Source organism: Phalacrocorax carbo, chromosome 1 (assembly GCF_963921805.1).
Source record: "Phalacrocorax carbo chromosome 1, bPhaCar2.1, whole genome shotgun sequence".
Taxonomy (NCBI): Eukaryota; Metazoa; Chordata; class Aves; order Suliformes; family Phalacrocoracidae; genus Phalacrocorax; species Phalacrocorax carbo.
In genome coordinates this window covers 215,414,824-215,431,307 of record NC_087513.1, presented here as the reverse complement: position 1 = coordinate 215,431,307, position 16,484 = coordinate 215,414,824, and the positions used below count along the sequence as shown (strand labels likewise).

General features: G+C 43.0%; 1 protein-coding gene across 2 annotated transcripts in view; it reads left to right on the top strand.

Annotated features, from left to right (window-relative positions):
• Positions 1–15,784, top strand: part of UVRAG (UV radiation resistance associated) — a 101,884-nt gene extending 86,100 nt beyond the window's left edge. The window contains exons 14-15 of one of the 2 annotated variants that reach the window (XM_064441536.1): positions 2,766–2,857; positions 14,840–15,784. In XM_064441536.1, coding sequence (XP_064297606.1) covers positions 2,766–2,857; positions 14,840–15,542 — 795 coding nt within the window. In that variant the 3' untranslated portion in view covers positions 15,543–15,784. The remainder of the gene's footprint in view (positions 1–2,765; positions 2,858–14,839) is intronic. The other variant, XM_064441537.1, reaches the window with a different exon arrangement.
• Positions 15,785–16,484: the final 700 nt, after the last annotated feature.

The window sequence follows — 16,484 nt, the reverse complement described above, 5'->3', positions numbered from 1 at the left end:
TTAAAATTGACTTTGATGTTAAATCGTACTCGTATGAATCCTGTTGTAACACATGATGGCTATTACTGTTGTTCAGTGTCTTATTTATTGGGTGAGGTGGAGTAACTACTCCTGTATGTGTGGTGTGACCATTAAAAATGATAAACTTAAGGAAAGGTGTGTGAGAAATGCTTTATGGTTTGGGGGGAAAAAAAACAAGTCCTTACTAACGATACAGCGTTGTCAGAGGGTAAGAGCAGGATGAAGAAGAGTTCTGCTCTCTTAAGTAAAAGAGAAACCTCATTTTTCCTCCCTCCATGCTCCCGTTTGCTGTGTCCTGTATGTGTAGCAGGTTCTCTCATTCACTAGAAGTAGAGGGATTTCTGTTTTGGGGTATGCGAGATGACTGCAGAGCACTGCAAAGGAAGAGGTTGTAGCGAGGCGGGGGTCTGTCTCTTCCCCCTAGTAACAAGCGATAGGACGAGAGGAAACGGCCTCAAGCTGCGCCAGGGGAAGTTTAGGTTGGACATTAGGAAAAACTTCTTCACCGAAAGGGTTGTCAGGCCCTGGCACAGGCTGCCCAAGGGGGTGGTTGAGTCTCCATCCCTGGGGGTATTCAAAAGAAGGGTAGATGTGGTGCTTGAGGGTATGGTTTAGTGGTGGACTTGGCAGTGATGGGTTAGCGGTTGGACTCAATGATCTTAAGGGGCTTTTCCAACCTTAACGATTCTATGAATGAGGAGGTAATTTTGGAGCCACACTAAAACCTGGGAAGTAACTCAAAGCTCTGATGCCTCGACTGATTCCTTCCCTGCCACTCCCGTCACTAGAAGGCGATGAGTTTTTCAGCAGCTTTGGGGATTACTTGTAGGTTTGTTTCATAAATACCTCGTTGTCGGCTTGTAGTGATACAGAGGCATAAGGTGCCTTTTAAGCTATTGCAAAGCCAAAATAGAATGCAGTTTATAAAGTGAAATCACATTTTTTTTCCTAGAGGCTTCACAAAATGTACATCCCAACATTACTTACTGTGCCTCTCTGCTATTTGCAACGTGGAAGTGTGTTTTAGCAAAAACAGCGGTTTTGGTCATGTTTTGATACAAGAGCATCTCACATGCGTTCCTCTGATTTTGGCTGTTGGAAATAGAGAGATCCCTTAATCCTTTTCATGCTCTGAAACCTTAGAATTTAAGGATGACTATAAAAAGGGGTATTCTATGAATGTATGATTGTAGTAGGAGGAATGAATGTAATGTTTTTGATATTTTTTTTTCTCTTATTTCTTTTGCCCCAGGCTAGTTCTTTGGTTAACCAAATCCACTGTAATCCCATCAGGAGAATGTGGTGATCGTTTAGTAATTTATATTGTATGGTTGTCTTAATCCAGGTTCTGTCATTGTAGCAGAAAATATGAATCCAAGCCCACCATATGACTTGACTGTGTCCATATGGAAATAATAAACTGTGTAGTAAATGGCCTACTGTTGTACAGTGCAGTACGGAGGATGATTTTCTTCCAAAACAATTTTTCTTTCTAAAACTCAGGCGAGCAGAGCAATCATGCCCAATTTCAAGAGCCTTTCTCTGTGAAAAACTGATTGGCCCATTGTTTGGGAGAAGCGGGAAATCTTCCTGACTCAGAGGATGCTTGCCTATACCTTACCTTCATGACTTAGGGAAACAGGCGTGTCATTCTAAAAAAAACCCCAAATTTAACTTTGATTGGGATTGTTCTGTGTTTCAGCAAGTAGCTCTATCAGTATCAAATTTGTGCAGTTACTGCCTGTGTATATCGGAGGCCAGCTCTGACTTATAGAGGGAATTAACATCCACATATTGCGTTGATACTGCTTCAGTCAACAGTCTTAGAGATATTGGAATATAGGGATTTTTAAAATATATTTTAACCACACAAGGGATAAATTTCCCTGCAAAGTTTCCCTGAAGTTTCGAGATTGAAACTTGAAAGAAAGTCAGTCCTTCCCTTCCATGTGCCATTTTTTCCGGGGTTATTTTTAGTTCATATATATATAATGAATAAGTAGTTTATAACTGTCACTACTGGTAATTATGTCATGTGTACTTCATCTGGGAATCTGAGGGTAAAAGCAAGTTGTGGTTTGCATGGAGTCAGTGTACTGAATCTTTTCATTTGTGTTTGCACCCACATAGGAGTTAATACCTGGGTTAAAAGAAGTCAGTATTTGAAGCCTTTCTCTCAGCTACGTGGCGTTGCATTTGAATACTGGGTTTAATTAACGAGAATAATAGCAGGTTAAATGTTGATGTAAGCTGAGTAAGGAGCACAGATTTAGATCAGTTGTGTGACAGTATGTATTTTTGCTAGTTGAGATGACTGTAATAATCCCCCTACTGATTCCAGCATACGTTGATACGCTCAGGAAGACAGAGGACACCTGCACACAAAGAAATGTGTTTGAAGCGGTGAATATAGAACATTGCAGTTTGGTCTTTTCACTTGACAGCCGTGTTTTCATTAAGCTGTGCGGCTCCTCTCCTGTTAGACTGGAAATGGGAAAAGTACCACGAGGTTTAACAGTCAGACTGACTGATTAGTTGGTTCCTGTTCTTGGGTGGGTTTTGCTAATACGAGGTTATGAGTATTAAATGGAACATTTCCTTAAAGGCAGTAGATCTCTTGCAACTGCCTGATTATCCTATGCTTTCTTTGAAAAACCTAGTAAATTAACTGACCATAATGTTCTGTGCGTGGTAATCTGGGAGTTGGAAAGCTGTGCTAATTTTAGGTTTTTCTGTTCTTGTAGCTTAGATATCAACATGGGCTGAGTACTCCAGACCTAAGGCAAACTCTTCCTAACCTGAAAAACTTCTTGGAGCTTGGGCTAATGATTAGATGGTAAGTATTTCTTCATAATTAAGAAGAGGTGGATGCTAAAAGAAACTTAGCTGTACTAATTCTTCACAAACTAGCAGCTCCTCTTTGTAAGAGTTAAGTATGCTTGAAGAAGACTGCGACTTCCCCAAAATACAGACCATGTTAGATGTCCACAATATTCTACTATCGTCTTCTGTGCTCTTATCCACGTGATGGGCCCATAACACTTCCTGCAGGAGTGGGGGGGTGGGGGAAGACTGAAAAACAAGGTTCTTCACTAACAGGAGGTGAATTAATCGTTCTCTTGTATCCAAGTGTTGGTAGCAGATGTACCTTCTGTATTATGATAGTCCAGGAGGGTAGAAAGGTCTAAGAAGCAGAACAGCTCTTCGCCTGCTCTGTACCTGGCTTCCCACTTGCTTTAAATGTAATTCAGGTGAGCTGGGTGGGAATCTGTGGTTTATAATCAGCACGATTTGTGTTGAGTATAATTGCTGCTAACAAAAATAGCTGTTGCACGTGGAGTGTGGTTGGTAAATGGGAAGCTATGTTAATGAGTAACTGAAGGCTACAGTAACCTTCCAGGGAAACTCATGATGCTTCTGCCCCAATGTGCTCTGGAGGATCTGGACTCACTCTCCACTGTCTGTGTAGAAAATCAAAGCCACCAGGTCTCCATGTTATATGACTAAAGTTGGTGTAGGCTTAGCTTGCAGCAGTTGTTTGAGTGTGAGGCTTGACCAGTTCTCCTTAAACCCACTAAGATAAACTTTAGAAATGTGGAAGGTGATTCACTAGCAAGTGTATTTCTGCAGGTGTTACATGCTTTGTATCTCATTTTTTAATTTATGCTGTTTGAATTGTCTGCATTCATGCAGCCTCTTACCTTAAACTGTTATTTTGTCCTCCATTCTCATCTCCGTTCTTTGGGTGCCTGAATCCCACCCAAATACAGCATCGTGCCATTTAGGATCCCTACTTTAACTATTCACCGCCCCAAAGTTGCACAGGTCTTGTGTGGTCTCTGCGTCGTACCTGGCCCCGGCAGATGCTCTGGATACTCCAAGGTATTAAAAATACCATCCAGTATGAGCTAACCCCACCAGGTTTTGCTGCCAGATGCTCTGGTGATGGATATGGACTCCCTTGCTCCTTCGGTTGATCTGAGAAGTAATTGCTTTTGGCACATAATTATGCTAAATCAAGGTGAAGGAGTGCTTCCAGTCTTCCTAAAGGAAACTAGTTCTTCCTAAAAAGATAATGAACTACAAAACACTAATAAGCCAAACCTTAGTAGTTTCAGACTAGTATGTGGCTTTTAGGGGAGGCTCAAACCCAAGCTTGAGCTAGTTCTTAAATCTCATGTGAAACGACACTAAACATTGTGGCACTGGCCTTTCTTTAACAGTGGAGTTAAAACTTTTTAGTGCTATTCATATTGTATCTGAATTCCTGTCACGTTAAACCAGCAGAAGTAGTGTAACACAGACTAGTCTCTTGCCATGATCTTCGTGACAGGTGTAGAGGCAGCACAGTATAAGGTGAGTTTTTCTGGTGATGGAAATACTTTCTGAAATGAATGCAGAAAAAGCCTTAAGTGATAAATAGTCTTAGGTTGAATAACAGCGGGCAAACTCTGATTTTACTGCTCCAAGAGGGTTCTTTTTGCTGTATTTCAGTAGGATCATAAAATGTTGCTAAGCTCTAAAAGTCTCCTTTCCCCCTCCCTGCAATATGTAGAACATGGGAAGAGCAACACATCAGTTCTAATGACAGTACGTGATCTCCCATCCTTTCATGCAAAAACAAAACCAAGCTTTTTTTATTGCTCCATTGGAAAATTATAAGCGCATGCTTTAACATCAGGCCTTGGGGACAGAAGTTATACTGCCGTGGGTAACAGTGAATGGAAATCCCATGGGACGTCATCCTGCCGCAGCTATTTCCAGCCCTTATTTCTGTGTCGCTCTTTGCCTTTGTTATCTTTCATTCCTGGCACAGAAATGCTGATCCATGTGAACTCTAGTGTCCAAATCACTTGTTTTGGGAGGAGTGTCTTGGCAAAGGAAAACAAATACAGGAGTAGAAAAAGTATCATCTTTGAGCAATACTGTAAGAAGCGTTGCCTGGTGGAACCCCAACTCGGCCAGCAAAACAGTGGATGTAAACAGGCCCTGAGAAAAGGAAGCTCAGTCCCTTGTGCAGTTTTATTCTGTCACTGATTTCAGGCACAGCTGAAAAGATTCTCCCTGTTTTTCTTCATATCCCCTAGCAAGACGCATAAAGAGCAGCTTGCTTCGTCACGCAAACATGACCGTGGGTGTTTGGGGGGTATCCATCACTGCGATGTAAAAATCCCGAGATGACGTGTGGTCCCATCTGAAACTGAAGGGTCAGAACACCTAAACGGTGACTTCTGGAGCACTTGTGTGCACTCCTCGGTAGAGTGGGAGGGGACAGGTCGTGGATGTCTCCTTCAGGCTTGAGTAAGCAGCGGTGGGTGGCTCTGGGACACGTTAAACAGGAATCGTTTCCAGAGCGTAGGTATCTGTTCTTCCCTTCTGGTGTGGGCTGGCGTTGAAGAGCTGATAATGGAAGCTTCAGTTATGCCTTGGAGGTTTTGCCATCATACAGCCAGGGTGGGTTTTTTTACCTATAGGTGATACGCAGTCGTTAGCAAGACAAAACACATTTTTTGGCTGGATAATATTTCAGAACTTGCAGGAATATTAAGCATAGTTCTGCGGGAGTATCACATTCCCTCCTCCCCCCTGCTCCTGAATGTCTATGCCTCATTTCCCTCTCACCTCCAAAACTTGTATGAATAGTTGTTCATTTTTAACTTTTTTTTAAGGCTAATGATTCTAAACAATGCTCCTTAGTACTTCCTAATAATATAAATGGAAATGAGGCTTTACAGGGAGTCTGGCTAAAGGGGAAAACTGGCTAGACTTTCATAATCGGGCATTGCAGCTGAGCACATACGTAGCAGACTACAGATGCCCACTGTCTTGTGGATAATATCTGATTACGTATATTTAAACAAGCATAAAAGCCACCAGCTGTTAAAATGAAGATTTGAAGGAATGTTTTGTTTTCAGGATACTGTAGGTAAGTCATCTGACACCCTCTGCCACAGACCATAGTCAGTAAAATATTTCCAGGTTATCCTTGGTTTGCAGGGTGAGAGCAGGAACAGGTGAGGCGGCGACGGGTTTTTCTTATCTACAGATTCACCGGCGCTGCCCGGTTTCTTTGGTTTTGGTGTTGCTGGTCTTCAGTTTCCCTTCTTAGCACCGTAGTTGGGTTTTGCTGAACTGCAGTTCTGTTGAATCGTAAACATGCTGGTAAAAAACAACGCTTAGACTGTGCTTGATTTCTCTTTGAACAAGACTGGTTTTAACTCCTAGCCCAAGCATGGCCCCCGTTTTTGCTTTTATTTGGACACTTCTGTATTCCTCTGCAGTCTGGAATGGAATTGAATCCCCTAGCTATTCAGGTTAACAGAAATACGTAGTTATTTCAGGATTAACCTCTTTCTCCGATCAGCATCGGCTTAGATTTGAGTACGAAATAGTTTCTTTACCCCTTCAGATTAAACACAAGCAAACAGAGAAGCCCCACGGCTTTTGTAGAAGAGCCCACCTGTTTCATACTTCCCTCAGAGCAATTTTGGCAGTTGGCTTTAAAGTCTCAGCTTCGGGCTTTCACGAACTCCATTGCTCTGCCTGGAGCTCTGGGCCCTGTTGAAGGTCTGTGGAGTGAAGTGCCTTTTGCCTCAAGATTTAATCGCCTTTAATGCTGCTGGATCCCTCCTCTGCCTGGTGAGATTTGTGTTGTTTTGGTTTCTCAGGCATGACACTTCAATGATTAATACATGTTTTCACATCCCAACACGCGTGATTTATTGCAGTAAGCTTGCAGGCCTACAAGCTCTGCTTCCCTCTTCAGATCTCTCCTGGCACCTATATTCTGCTGTGTTTAGTTTTCTTCCCCCTTACCCCTGCTGCAAAATATTATTTGTGCTGTATGTAGACGAAACCAGGACAGATCTGTTGCTTCCCGCAAACGCTGTTATGGAAGCTACAGAACTGCAGTAACTTATTTTTCTGGTATCAGGTCTGGATATTAACTTTTAAGGTGAAAGATGATGGGCCAAAGTTGTTGTTGATTTAGACTATTCCGGTTGTGGTCCCCCACATCTTTTCTGTCTCCTTTAGGGAATAATCCTCTCCGTTTCCAGCTCTTTAGTCCTGGAGTCTCGCTGGCTTCTGGAAAAGCAGCTCGTTTTTAAGATTAGCTTTTGCTGATGCAAGCGGCCCTGTGCACTTTTTCTCTTAAATTCTTTTTCGTCCCAGTAGCAGTTTATTCCAGCTTCTGAGAGACACCAAAGCTTGACTTAGGCATAGTCCGGACATTTTGAACGTCGTTTTATTCCTTTTTGCGTGTTCAGATTTACCTTTCACAGATCAGGCTCCTTAGACCATGGTTGCATTAAATCAAGAGACTCTTTCATTTTCTCTCCTATTCTTCAGCTTAATTTATTGTGTGTAACTTCTGAGGGATAGATAGTATTTGTGGTTACTAATGGCAAGTAAGGAGCACACCGCAAACTTGAGCGCTCCGGTGAGGAGGAGTTTTTTTCCTAGTGGATAGATTAGACAGTAGGCTTATCTAATGCTGGCAGATAGGAGATATTCCTTTAGAAAGTCTCATCTGTAGTCAGGGAGATGTCCTTTTGAGCCTGCATTTAAAGGCTTTACCCAAAAATACTTGCGTGCAAGGCTTAAATTTGTGTTTCAAAGGTGTGCATTGATTCATACACTGCTAGATTCAAGAGGAGGCTAAAATTTAACTTTTGTGTTAAGAAAACTCTGGTAGCTTAATTTATGAAAATTTGTTGGTTTTTTTTTTCGTTTAAACTGTGTTTCAGAATTTCTTAGCTGCCAAAAGACGCCATTTCACCTTAACTTCATACTGGCAGCCTCCCTTTGTAGCCCTGTCACTATTGTGCGTTATTTAACCAGTAATCTCTAAGAAGGTGAGAAACTATTATTGCTTTTTAGCACAGTTGACATGATATTGGCTCGGAGCTGCTCTTGGAGCTTCAAACATTTCAGATGGCTATAAACCAACTTAAACACCTTCATTTAGCGTTCTTACTGCCATGAGGTCATAGTTTGCAACAAAAAAAGATCAAATGGTGTTTAAGTTGTGTTGTTTTTCTTTTTAAAAAAAAGTATTCTCATACCAAAGAGCTGTAGCTGTGGATTTTGGCTTTTGGCCAGACAATCAAGATTTAGTATTTTGACCAGCTGTGATCCAGTAATGTTCCTCAGAGGAAACATTTTGTGGGGAGGAAAAGATACATATTTGAGCCTGTGAATTGTATTCTGTCTCTCATACTGCTTTACAGCTTCCCCGAGTCCCTTGCAGACAGATTAAATAATCACAGGCAAATCGGACTGAAGGAACTTTTTCTTTCTTGATTATCAAAACTGCAAACAGATCACAACCAGAATCTGTTCGTTAAGAAAACAACTTTAGAAACGTTTGTGTCCTCCTTCAATCACTTTATCTCGCCTGCTTACAGCGTGGAGCCTGCATCTTGAGCCGTAGGTTTGTAAGAATGCCCAAATGGACTAATTATTGACTAGTGAAAACTAATATTTTGGGGAGAAAACCAGCTACGTTGTAGTTTTGCTGGCAATAAAACTTACAGCTGAAGTTAGACTATGGTGAACTGGCTTTTGAGGTTTGGATGCATGGAGATTGGCCATGATGTAATTCTCTTATCTATAATGTCCAATAAATCTGAGGTTTCTCTTTTTTCTTTAAGTTAGAAATCCTGGTTCCTGATAGCAATTCAGCGTACGCCTATACGTAACCAGCTCTAGTCTGATCCAACTTGATGACTAAAAGTCATTAAGGCCTGATGACAGTTCATCAAATCGGGTTTTTTGTACTCCACTAGTCAGAGGCCGTTCTTTTTGGACAGGTGGCCACATCTGTTCGCTGTCTCAGAAGACTGAGCAAGTACTGGTGGCTGGAGGCTGAACCAGCTCAACCCTAGTAATTCAGGTCAAGGCTGTACCTAAACGGGCTCTGCTCCTGAAGCCAAACTCTTCACTGGTGACGATACCTTACGGTCTCTAAAGTTTCTGGGTAATTGGATATAGCTTTCTAATGTGACTTGCTTTTTTATATATATTTTATTAATTCCATGAGCTGTGAAGCTGCTAAAGCATCTCCTTCTCTGGACTTTTGCCTTGGTGCAGTGCTATGAACTCTGGTAACAGTGCAGCCTTTTTCCCAAGGAAAATGCAAACGGAATAGAGACCCTCTGTCAGCTGCTTGTTTTCATGAAGATTAAGAGCAACCTAGTATTTCTGAGCTCTGCGCCTCTCTCTAAACATTACTTTTTAAACTAAAAACACAATTTGACTTCTCACTCCCACCTGGAGGGAGGTGATGGAACAGGAAAAGACCCCTTGACTTAACAGCTTAACGGGCTGTACCTAGAGCCATTTTGTTTCTGTTTTACTTGCCTGCAAGACTATGAGCATTGTTCTGCTTAAAAGTATAGAGAGAGCTATTTATCTTCTCATGTTTGCCTTCTAGACACTCGTCACTCAGCCTAAACCAGTTGCCTGGGTTGCCCCTGTGGTCAATAGTGACTGTGTAAGGAGCCTCGGCGACGAAGGCTTAGGTGGCTGATCTCTGAAGTCCTTCCTGCATATTTACTTTTATCTAAATGCCTCAGATAATATTTGATAAGCAGTTAAACGACTCTATTGACTTCATTCCTGCTTTCTCAGATTTGGGCTGTTATCCCCGTATTTATTTCTGATTGAAGCTGAACCCATCCTACTCATCTTTACTGGCAGCAATGGATGGTTCCGGAAACTTGCCCATAGGCATCTCCAGCAGCTTAAAACCTGGTTTTGCAGTCTTAAGTAAAGTCTGTTCCATTGCATGTAGTTTAAGGAACCTGACTGCAAGTGCTTTTTTGTCTAATTCATTAGTTTGAATGCTTGCGTGATAAATGGAGATCATTCCTGCTTTATTGCACTATGGGGCAGCCCTTATGTACTCTATTAACTGGGAAGTTATTTTGTAGAAAAGGGAGATTAGCTTTGTATTGCTGCTACGTTTAGGCTGTTAGATCACTTAATATAAATTATTCTGCCAGTTCAGCTTACTAAGGAAGGGATGATTATTTTTGGCTGCTGAACTGAAGAGGTATTGTTCAGGCATACATAACGTGTTAGCTTGAATAGCCTTGTCATAACAAGCTCTTTAAAAGCTCTCCTGGTCCTGCAAACTAATTAATTTCTCACCCTTTTGCCTGTAAGGCCTAGATTTACAAAGGAATTTAGGCGTGTTTCTTTTTAGGAAGAACTTAAATTTACATGCCCACCAGAACAGTTTGTAAAGCTGCTTTTCTCGAGCTAATTAGTCACCACGGCTTTCATGTTGGTTTATTCAGACACTTAAATTTCTTCTGCTGCTGCTCCTTTCTTCTGCTTCATAGAAAAGCTGCTGTTGTGCCTAAACTGAAGCGAACAGCACTTGTTGAAGGTAATTTGGGGTTTATGGATTAGACAGTCTCATGCTGTACTGGTCTCATGCAGAACTGGTGAGACCATACCTTGAATATTATGTTCAGTTTTGGGCCCCTCAGGACAAGAAGGCCCTGGAGGGGCTGGAGCGTGTCCAGAGAAGGGCAGCGGGGCTGGGGCAGGGTCTGGAGCACAAGTGTGCTGGGGGGCGGCTGGGGGAGCTGGGGGGGTTTAGCCTGGAGAAGAGGGGGCTGAGGGGAGCCCTTCTCGCTCTCTGCAGCTGCCTGAGAGGGGCTGGAGTGAGGGGGGGGCTGGTCTCTGCTCCCAAGTCACCAGTGACAGGGCGAGAGGGAACGGCCTCGAGCTGCGTCAGGGGAGGTTTAGGTTGGATGTGAGGGGAAATGCCTTCCCTGCCAGAGTGGTCAGGCCCTGGCACAGGCTGCCCAGAGAGGTGGGGGAGTCACCATCCCTGGGGGTATTTAAAAGACGTGTAGCCGTGGCCCCTGGGGCCATGGTTTAGGAGGCCTGTGTATGTTGGGTTGGGGTTGGACTTAATCCAACCTTAATGATGCTATGATTCTGTGATACTTGTCTTTGCCCTTTAAAGAGTCTAAGAAAAATTAATTTGAGCAAGTTTAAAGCACAGTCCAGCGCTCCAGATAAGAGTAGTAGGTATTACCCATTCTAGCGGCAAAGAGGCTTTGCCTTGTGTTTGACGTCTCCAAGAATTCCTTGCGTTTTGCACAACAATGTGCCTCTGCAGCTTCAGGAACTAGGACTAAAGCTCGGATTGCTTTCTGCTTGCCTTTCCCTGCACGTCATCCTCCTCAGAGATGGCTCCTGCTCTTGTGAGGTCTTGCATCTTGTGCCGCAAGGTGATATGTTCAACAGGAGGACCTGCTCGAAACATGTCTATAGGCTGGTTTTCAGGCCACTGTTTTTAACTTGCCTGGACCCTCTGCTGACTGCTTACATTTCAGGCAAGAGCTTTTATCGCTACAATACTGTGTAAAGAGTAGATATCCTTGGGATTGTTTTGGGAAACACTCATCTGTACTTAAATCCACAAGGTACAGCTTGAAACTCTTCCTGGATTAGATTTTAATCTCTTAAATGCCTGTCCCAGTGCTGTGAATGGTTGAATAAAATCCAGGGAAATGGCAGAATTTCCTATAAACCCTTCCTGTCATTGTGCCTAGATCAGGAGATAGGAAGCCCTCACTGCTATACTGGCTGTTGTAGACGTGATGCTTTGGCATCAGACTTCTCTCCGCAAAGGATACTCTACAGACCAACCGACGTGACGCATCTGTGCATCTGCCGTCTGTTTTATGTGGGGGAAAAAAAGTTACCCTTTTTTGCCTGTGCATCTTGCATTATTCGAACTGTTCGCACGTGTGGGGCTGTTTCTCTGGAATCTGCAGCCCTTCTGGGTTCCGGTTCAGCAGGAAGACATTCCTGTTTGACTCATCCCTGACATCTTCATAGAAACCAAGAAGAAAGATTTTTATCTTTATTGTTGTAGAGAATGCAAGACTGGAATTAGTTCTGGGAATAGCCTGTTTCTTTTGGAAAGGGATGTCAATAAGTGGCCTTTGAGTTTGGAAAGGAGCTTGTATGAGAATGGCACTCTTATACCTCCGTCATCTTTTTGAATTGCGCACGTGCTCACTATTTTAAATGGTATTAGGCAGCTGATTTGTCCAATAGGTCCAGACTTAGGAACACATTTTCTACAGCTCATTCTTAGAGCTGCAAAAAGCAAGTGTGTTGCCCTTTGGATCTTGAATCCACAATACAGTACAAGGAAAATAAACCAAACTTTAGCAACAGGGGGTTTTGTGTTGGTTGGTTGGCTTGGGGTGTTTTGTTTTTTTTTCTTTCCAACCGAGGCTGAGCACAGAAGCCACCTCTGCTTTTTGCCTGCCTCTTTCTTTTGAGCCTCCTGCATTTAGAGCCACAAGGTGATGGATCAGCACAGCACGTGTGTCCAAACTCTTGTAGCACAAATCTCATGGCTCTCCTGCCTTGAGACTCACCCTTTTTTCCTCAAGACTCGTGGCAGGTTTAGGTTCCCCTTGGCAGCAAGACTAGTCCTAGCCTGTGCTTTGGCCTTGGTTTTGTAAGGAAGCAGGGAGGAGAAAGGCCTTTCCTGCCCAGTTCCACAACACATGGCCACTGCTTGGCTTTGGGACATGCATCTCGCCACATCTCTTTGAGATGTACAAATCCCCACAGTATATGCAATCTCATCCAAGTAGAAGGGAGATAATTCAGCTCTGCAGCATCTCTATAGCTGGAATGGGAAAGGCAGCAAAACCTTAGATATCTTGCCCTGAAAAGCACTATCTACTTAATTGCACGGTGTCTTATAATTTGAACAGTGATCTGCAGTGATCATTTGTCACTTGTCTGTGAGGAATTAGGTCATATAAATGTAGAATGATGCACTTTTGGATCCAGAGAAGTGTCTCAAACGTCATCTGGCTTTGTGAAATTATGCGTATCTTGAAATTTGGGTAAATTCCTAAAACCTACCATTTAATTGTGAAGTTTCTAATAACTCGATGCAGAGCAAAATACCTTGTTTTGCTGTTAAAGCTGAAACCATAGCACTCAATTTCCTGTGCTTTTTCTTCAGGAAGATTCAGCAAACCTAGAGGTAATATGAAAAACTTTCTTATCTGGGATTTAAGATAAACAGAATCCAATCAAATAAATAATACCAAGCATTTGTGTATTTTCTGAATCAAGGCTGAAAGCACGAAGCTGGGGGAAGGCGAGGGGAAAACAGACCATCCCCGACACGTCTGCAGTGTGCGTTGCCCAAGTAAAGTTCGCAAGCGTCCTGCCTCAGATTCTTGTGGTTGTCATCTTACATCATTTTAAAAATAAACAGTTGATTGTGTAGGGGTTGGTTAAATTATTTTGAAGTCCCTGGTCAGTAAGGGGCTCGAGGGCTAGCCTCCAAGAGCACACGTACGGCACTTATTAGCATCCGTGGCACATACCGATTCCTGTTTTGTTGCCTCTGTTAAGAGCGCTCCGAACCTTTGGGAACAAGGCTGCAAATGCTGCGCAGAGTTTGCATTAGAAAGTCTGAAACAGCAGTTTGAAATCCAAGCAGAAAGCTCGTGCTGCTGGCCGCGTGGGTGGCGCTTATCTCTCCTTCACTGTCCACAACTGTAAATTTTGAAAAGCAGTTGTAATTTGAGGGTTTTATGGAAGAGAAGGAAGTCCTACCCGTGGATTAAGGGGCAGCCTGGGAGGAGGTAAGATGGGAGAGGAAATTAAAGAGCGGTAGTCCTCCACGCTGCCTGCCCGTGGGGACACTTATTTTTCACAGAGGGACTTTTTGCAATATAACTTACCCTATTTACAAAGGGGAGCAAGAAGGGGAAAAAATGTGCAAAAGGATCCATGCTAGGGACTACTCATAACTGCTATTCCAAGATTTTTTTTTCCCCCCTGCAAGACAGATCCCAAAATGTATCAGGCCTTGAGCAGAAGTTTCCTTTAAATTGAGTTAATGAAGGAAACTCATACTGACAGCAGTTGAATCTTGGAGTTATATATTCAGCAGATCAGTAAGAGCTGTATTTTTTACGTTTGTTTTAAATTGGAAGGAAAATGAACCGGTTGCTTAAGTGAATGTATAACATAGTATTTGCATATAGGACGGTGATTATATTTGGATAAGGATTAAGCCGATGAAGGAAAATTCACATAACACACCCCAGATGACGTAAAGCGGATGTTACAAATTACAGACCCAGAGACAGTGTAAGTGGCCTGTGGAACTGTATTAAATAGTAAAATCAAACTTGTAAATTAAGCTTGATTAGTTCACGTTCCTCAAGAAACGGAGGTTGACGTTTGTCCAAAAAGTTTTGGAACGATTGGCACAGAAAAGCAGAAGATCTGGCAAAAATAATCCTCTGCAAATAGCAAAGTTAGTGTGTTTTTAGTCCTTTGTGCAGCTGTCAGGGAAGTCCAGTGCTGGAAGAAGTTCCTCTTAGAGGATTCGGCCATTATTACTCACTTTTGAAGAGTTTATGATGGCCCAGTACAGGCCATAAATACATAAATAGAAGGTCAACAGTAATAATTCATAAAATACAGCTTGGTCCTATAAAACAGTGTTAACAGTACGAATTAACATAATGTGGTGGTTTCTTGGGTGATTGACTCTTCAAACCATGGAGCTTTGTAAATGTTCCTACACGATCTTACCGGTTTTCAGTAAAGCTGTCCTCTGGGGTGTCTTCTGTAGTTCATACAGCATTAAACACGTTTGGGGTTTTAGCACTTCAGGATACAAGCAGTTGGCCAAACGGAGCCCGGAGTTGTGATAAAATAATTGCTTCAGCCTTTGGTTAAACATCTGTATTGCTCGTGAGCGTGCCTGACAGCTGTGATTTATCCTTTCCTTCTTTTATAGTGATCGACACCACACATCCAGTGCAATTCCCGTTCCAAAGAGACAGAGCTCTAGCGTCGGCAGATTGGATATTGGCTTTTCCAGTGGGCTTCCTTCTCCGGATAAAGGACTCCGAAAACGAGCCAGCACGGGAAACGAAAGACTACAGTACAAAACTCCACCTCCTAGTTACAACTCTGCTTTAACACAGCCCGTTGCCATCACGGCCCATGTAGGAGAGTTAGGTAAAAAACCTGGATCCATATCTTCCTCCTTGGATACCTCGATGGACTCCTCGAAAGGAAACACCAAGAAAGGCGAGGACTTGTGCAGCAGTTTAAATGGAGAAAACGGGAGCCTAAACAATACCCAAGAGCGGCAGGAGTCTTTCCTAGGACATACTAGTGCAATAAATGGGGCGTTTCTGCCTGGTGAGTGCTCCGGCACTGCAAGCAACGAGCAGCCCTGTGAGTATCGACCCTCGCTCGGCCCCGTCCTTTGCTGCGCTGTGGAGCAAGCGGAGGAGATCATGGGGATGGAAGCAACGGGGTTCAGCACGGGAGATCAGCTAGAAGACTTTAACTCCATCCCGGTGGAGCATGCCGTGGCGGTGGAGTGTGACGAACAAGTCCTAGGGGAGTTTGAGGAGTTCTCTCGAAGGATCTATGCACTGAATGAAAACATGTCCAGCTTCCGCAGACCGCGTAAAAGTTCGGACAAGTGAGCTTGGACGGGGATTTGATAGCAGTCATTGAGGTGAAATCAGTGATCTGGAATAGAGATAAAATTGCACTTATTCTTTATATTAATTATAAAAAAAAAAATAAAAAGCTAAAGCTATTCCTATGGTGTTAGACAAATGGACTTGAGCACGGTAACACAGGATCATGGTATGTTCATGGCCCAGGTAAATTTTGATTCTGCTTCCAGTCCTCTTATGTCTGGTATTTATAATCTGTTGGAAAATTTTTTTTTTTAGGCATTGGAATCCATTTATAAAGGCTTTCCTGGAAACAACTTCCAGTGTAGATCAGGCCCTTCTGTGAATATTTGTTAATTATTATTTAGAGTTAAATTTATTTTAATCTTTTCAGAAGGAAAAAAAAAATTTAATTTAAAAATACGTTTATGGTAAGACCTCTTCACCTTCTCCCATGTACTCCTGTGTTTTCTTGAGCGATGTAGTCAGCGTTACAGAAATACCATGGATTTGTTACGATTGGATGGCTTTCCCTTGGCTGTGCTCTTGTAGCCTTTAAAGTTCTAGTTTGCACTGATGGGTCTTCAGTTGGTGGTGTAAACTTGCCAGAGAGCGAGCACCTGTGCGATATCTGCAGTTTCCTTGCACCTAATTAATCAGAAATGACATTTCCCCCCCCCCCCACCTTTCTTCTCTTCTCACTGTTCCCACCAGTAGAAGCCCTGAGGGCTAAATCCCCTCTGAGGTTTCTTACAGAAGTCTCAGCCTGGCCGTTCCCCGCGTCAGCTGGGCGCAGGCCTCGTCAGCAGAGACCGAACGAGCGCGCTACCTGAGTGGGGTTCGGCTGCCACCCCCCGTGCTGTGAAGCGCTTCACGGGCATCTCCATAAATAAAAAACCCAGACTGAAAACACAGTCAGCACTTTGGAACCGGGTCAATTTGTGGAATCGCTCCACCCCCTGTAGA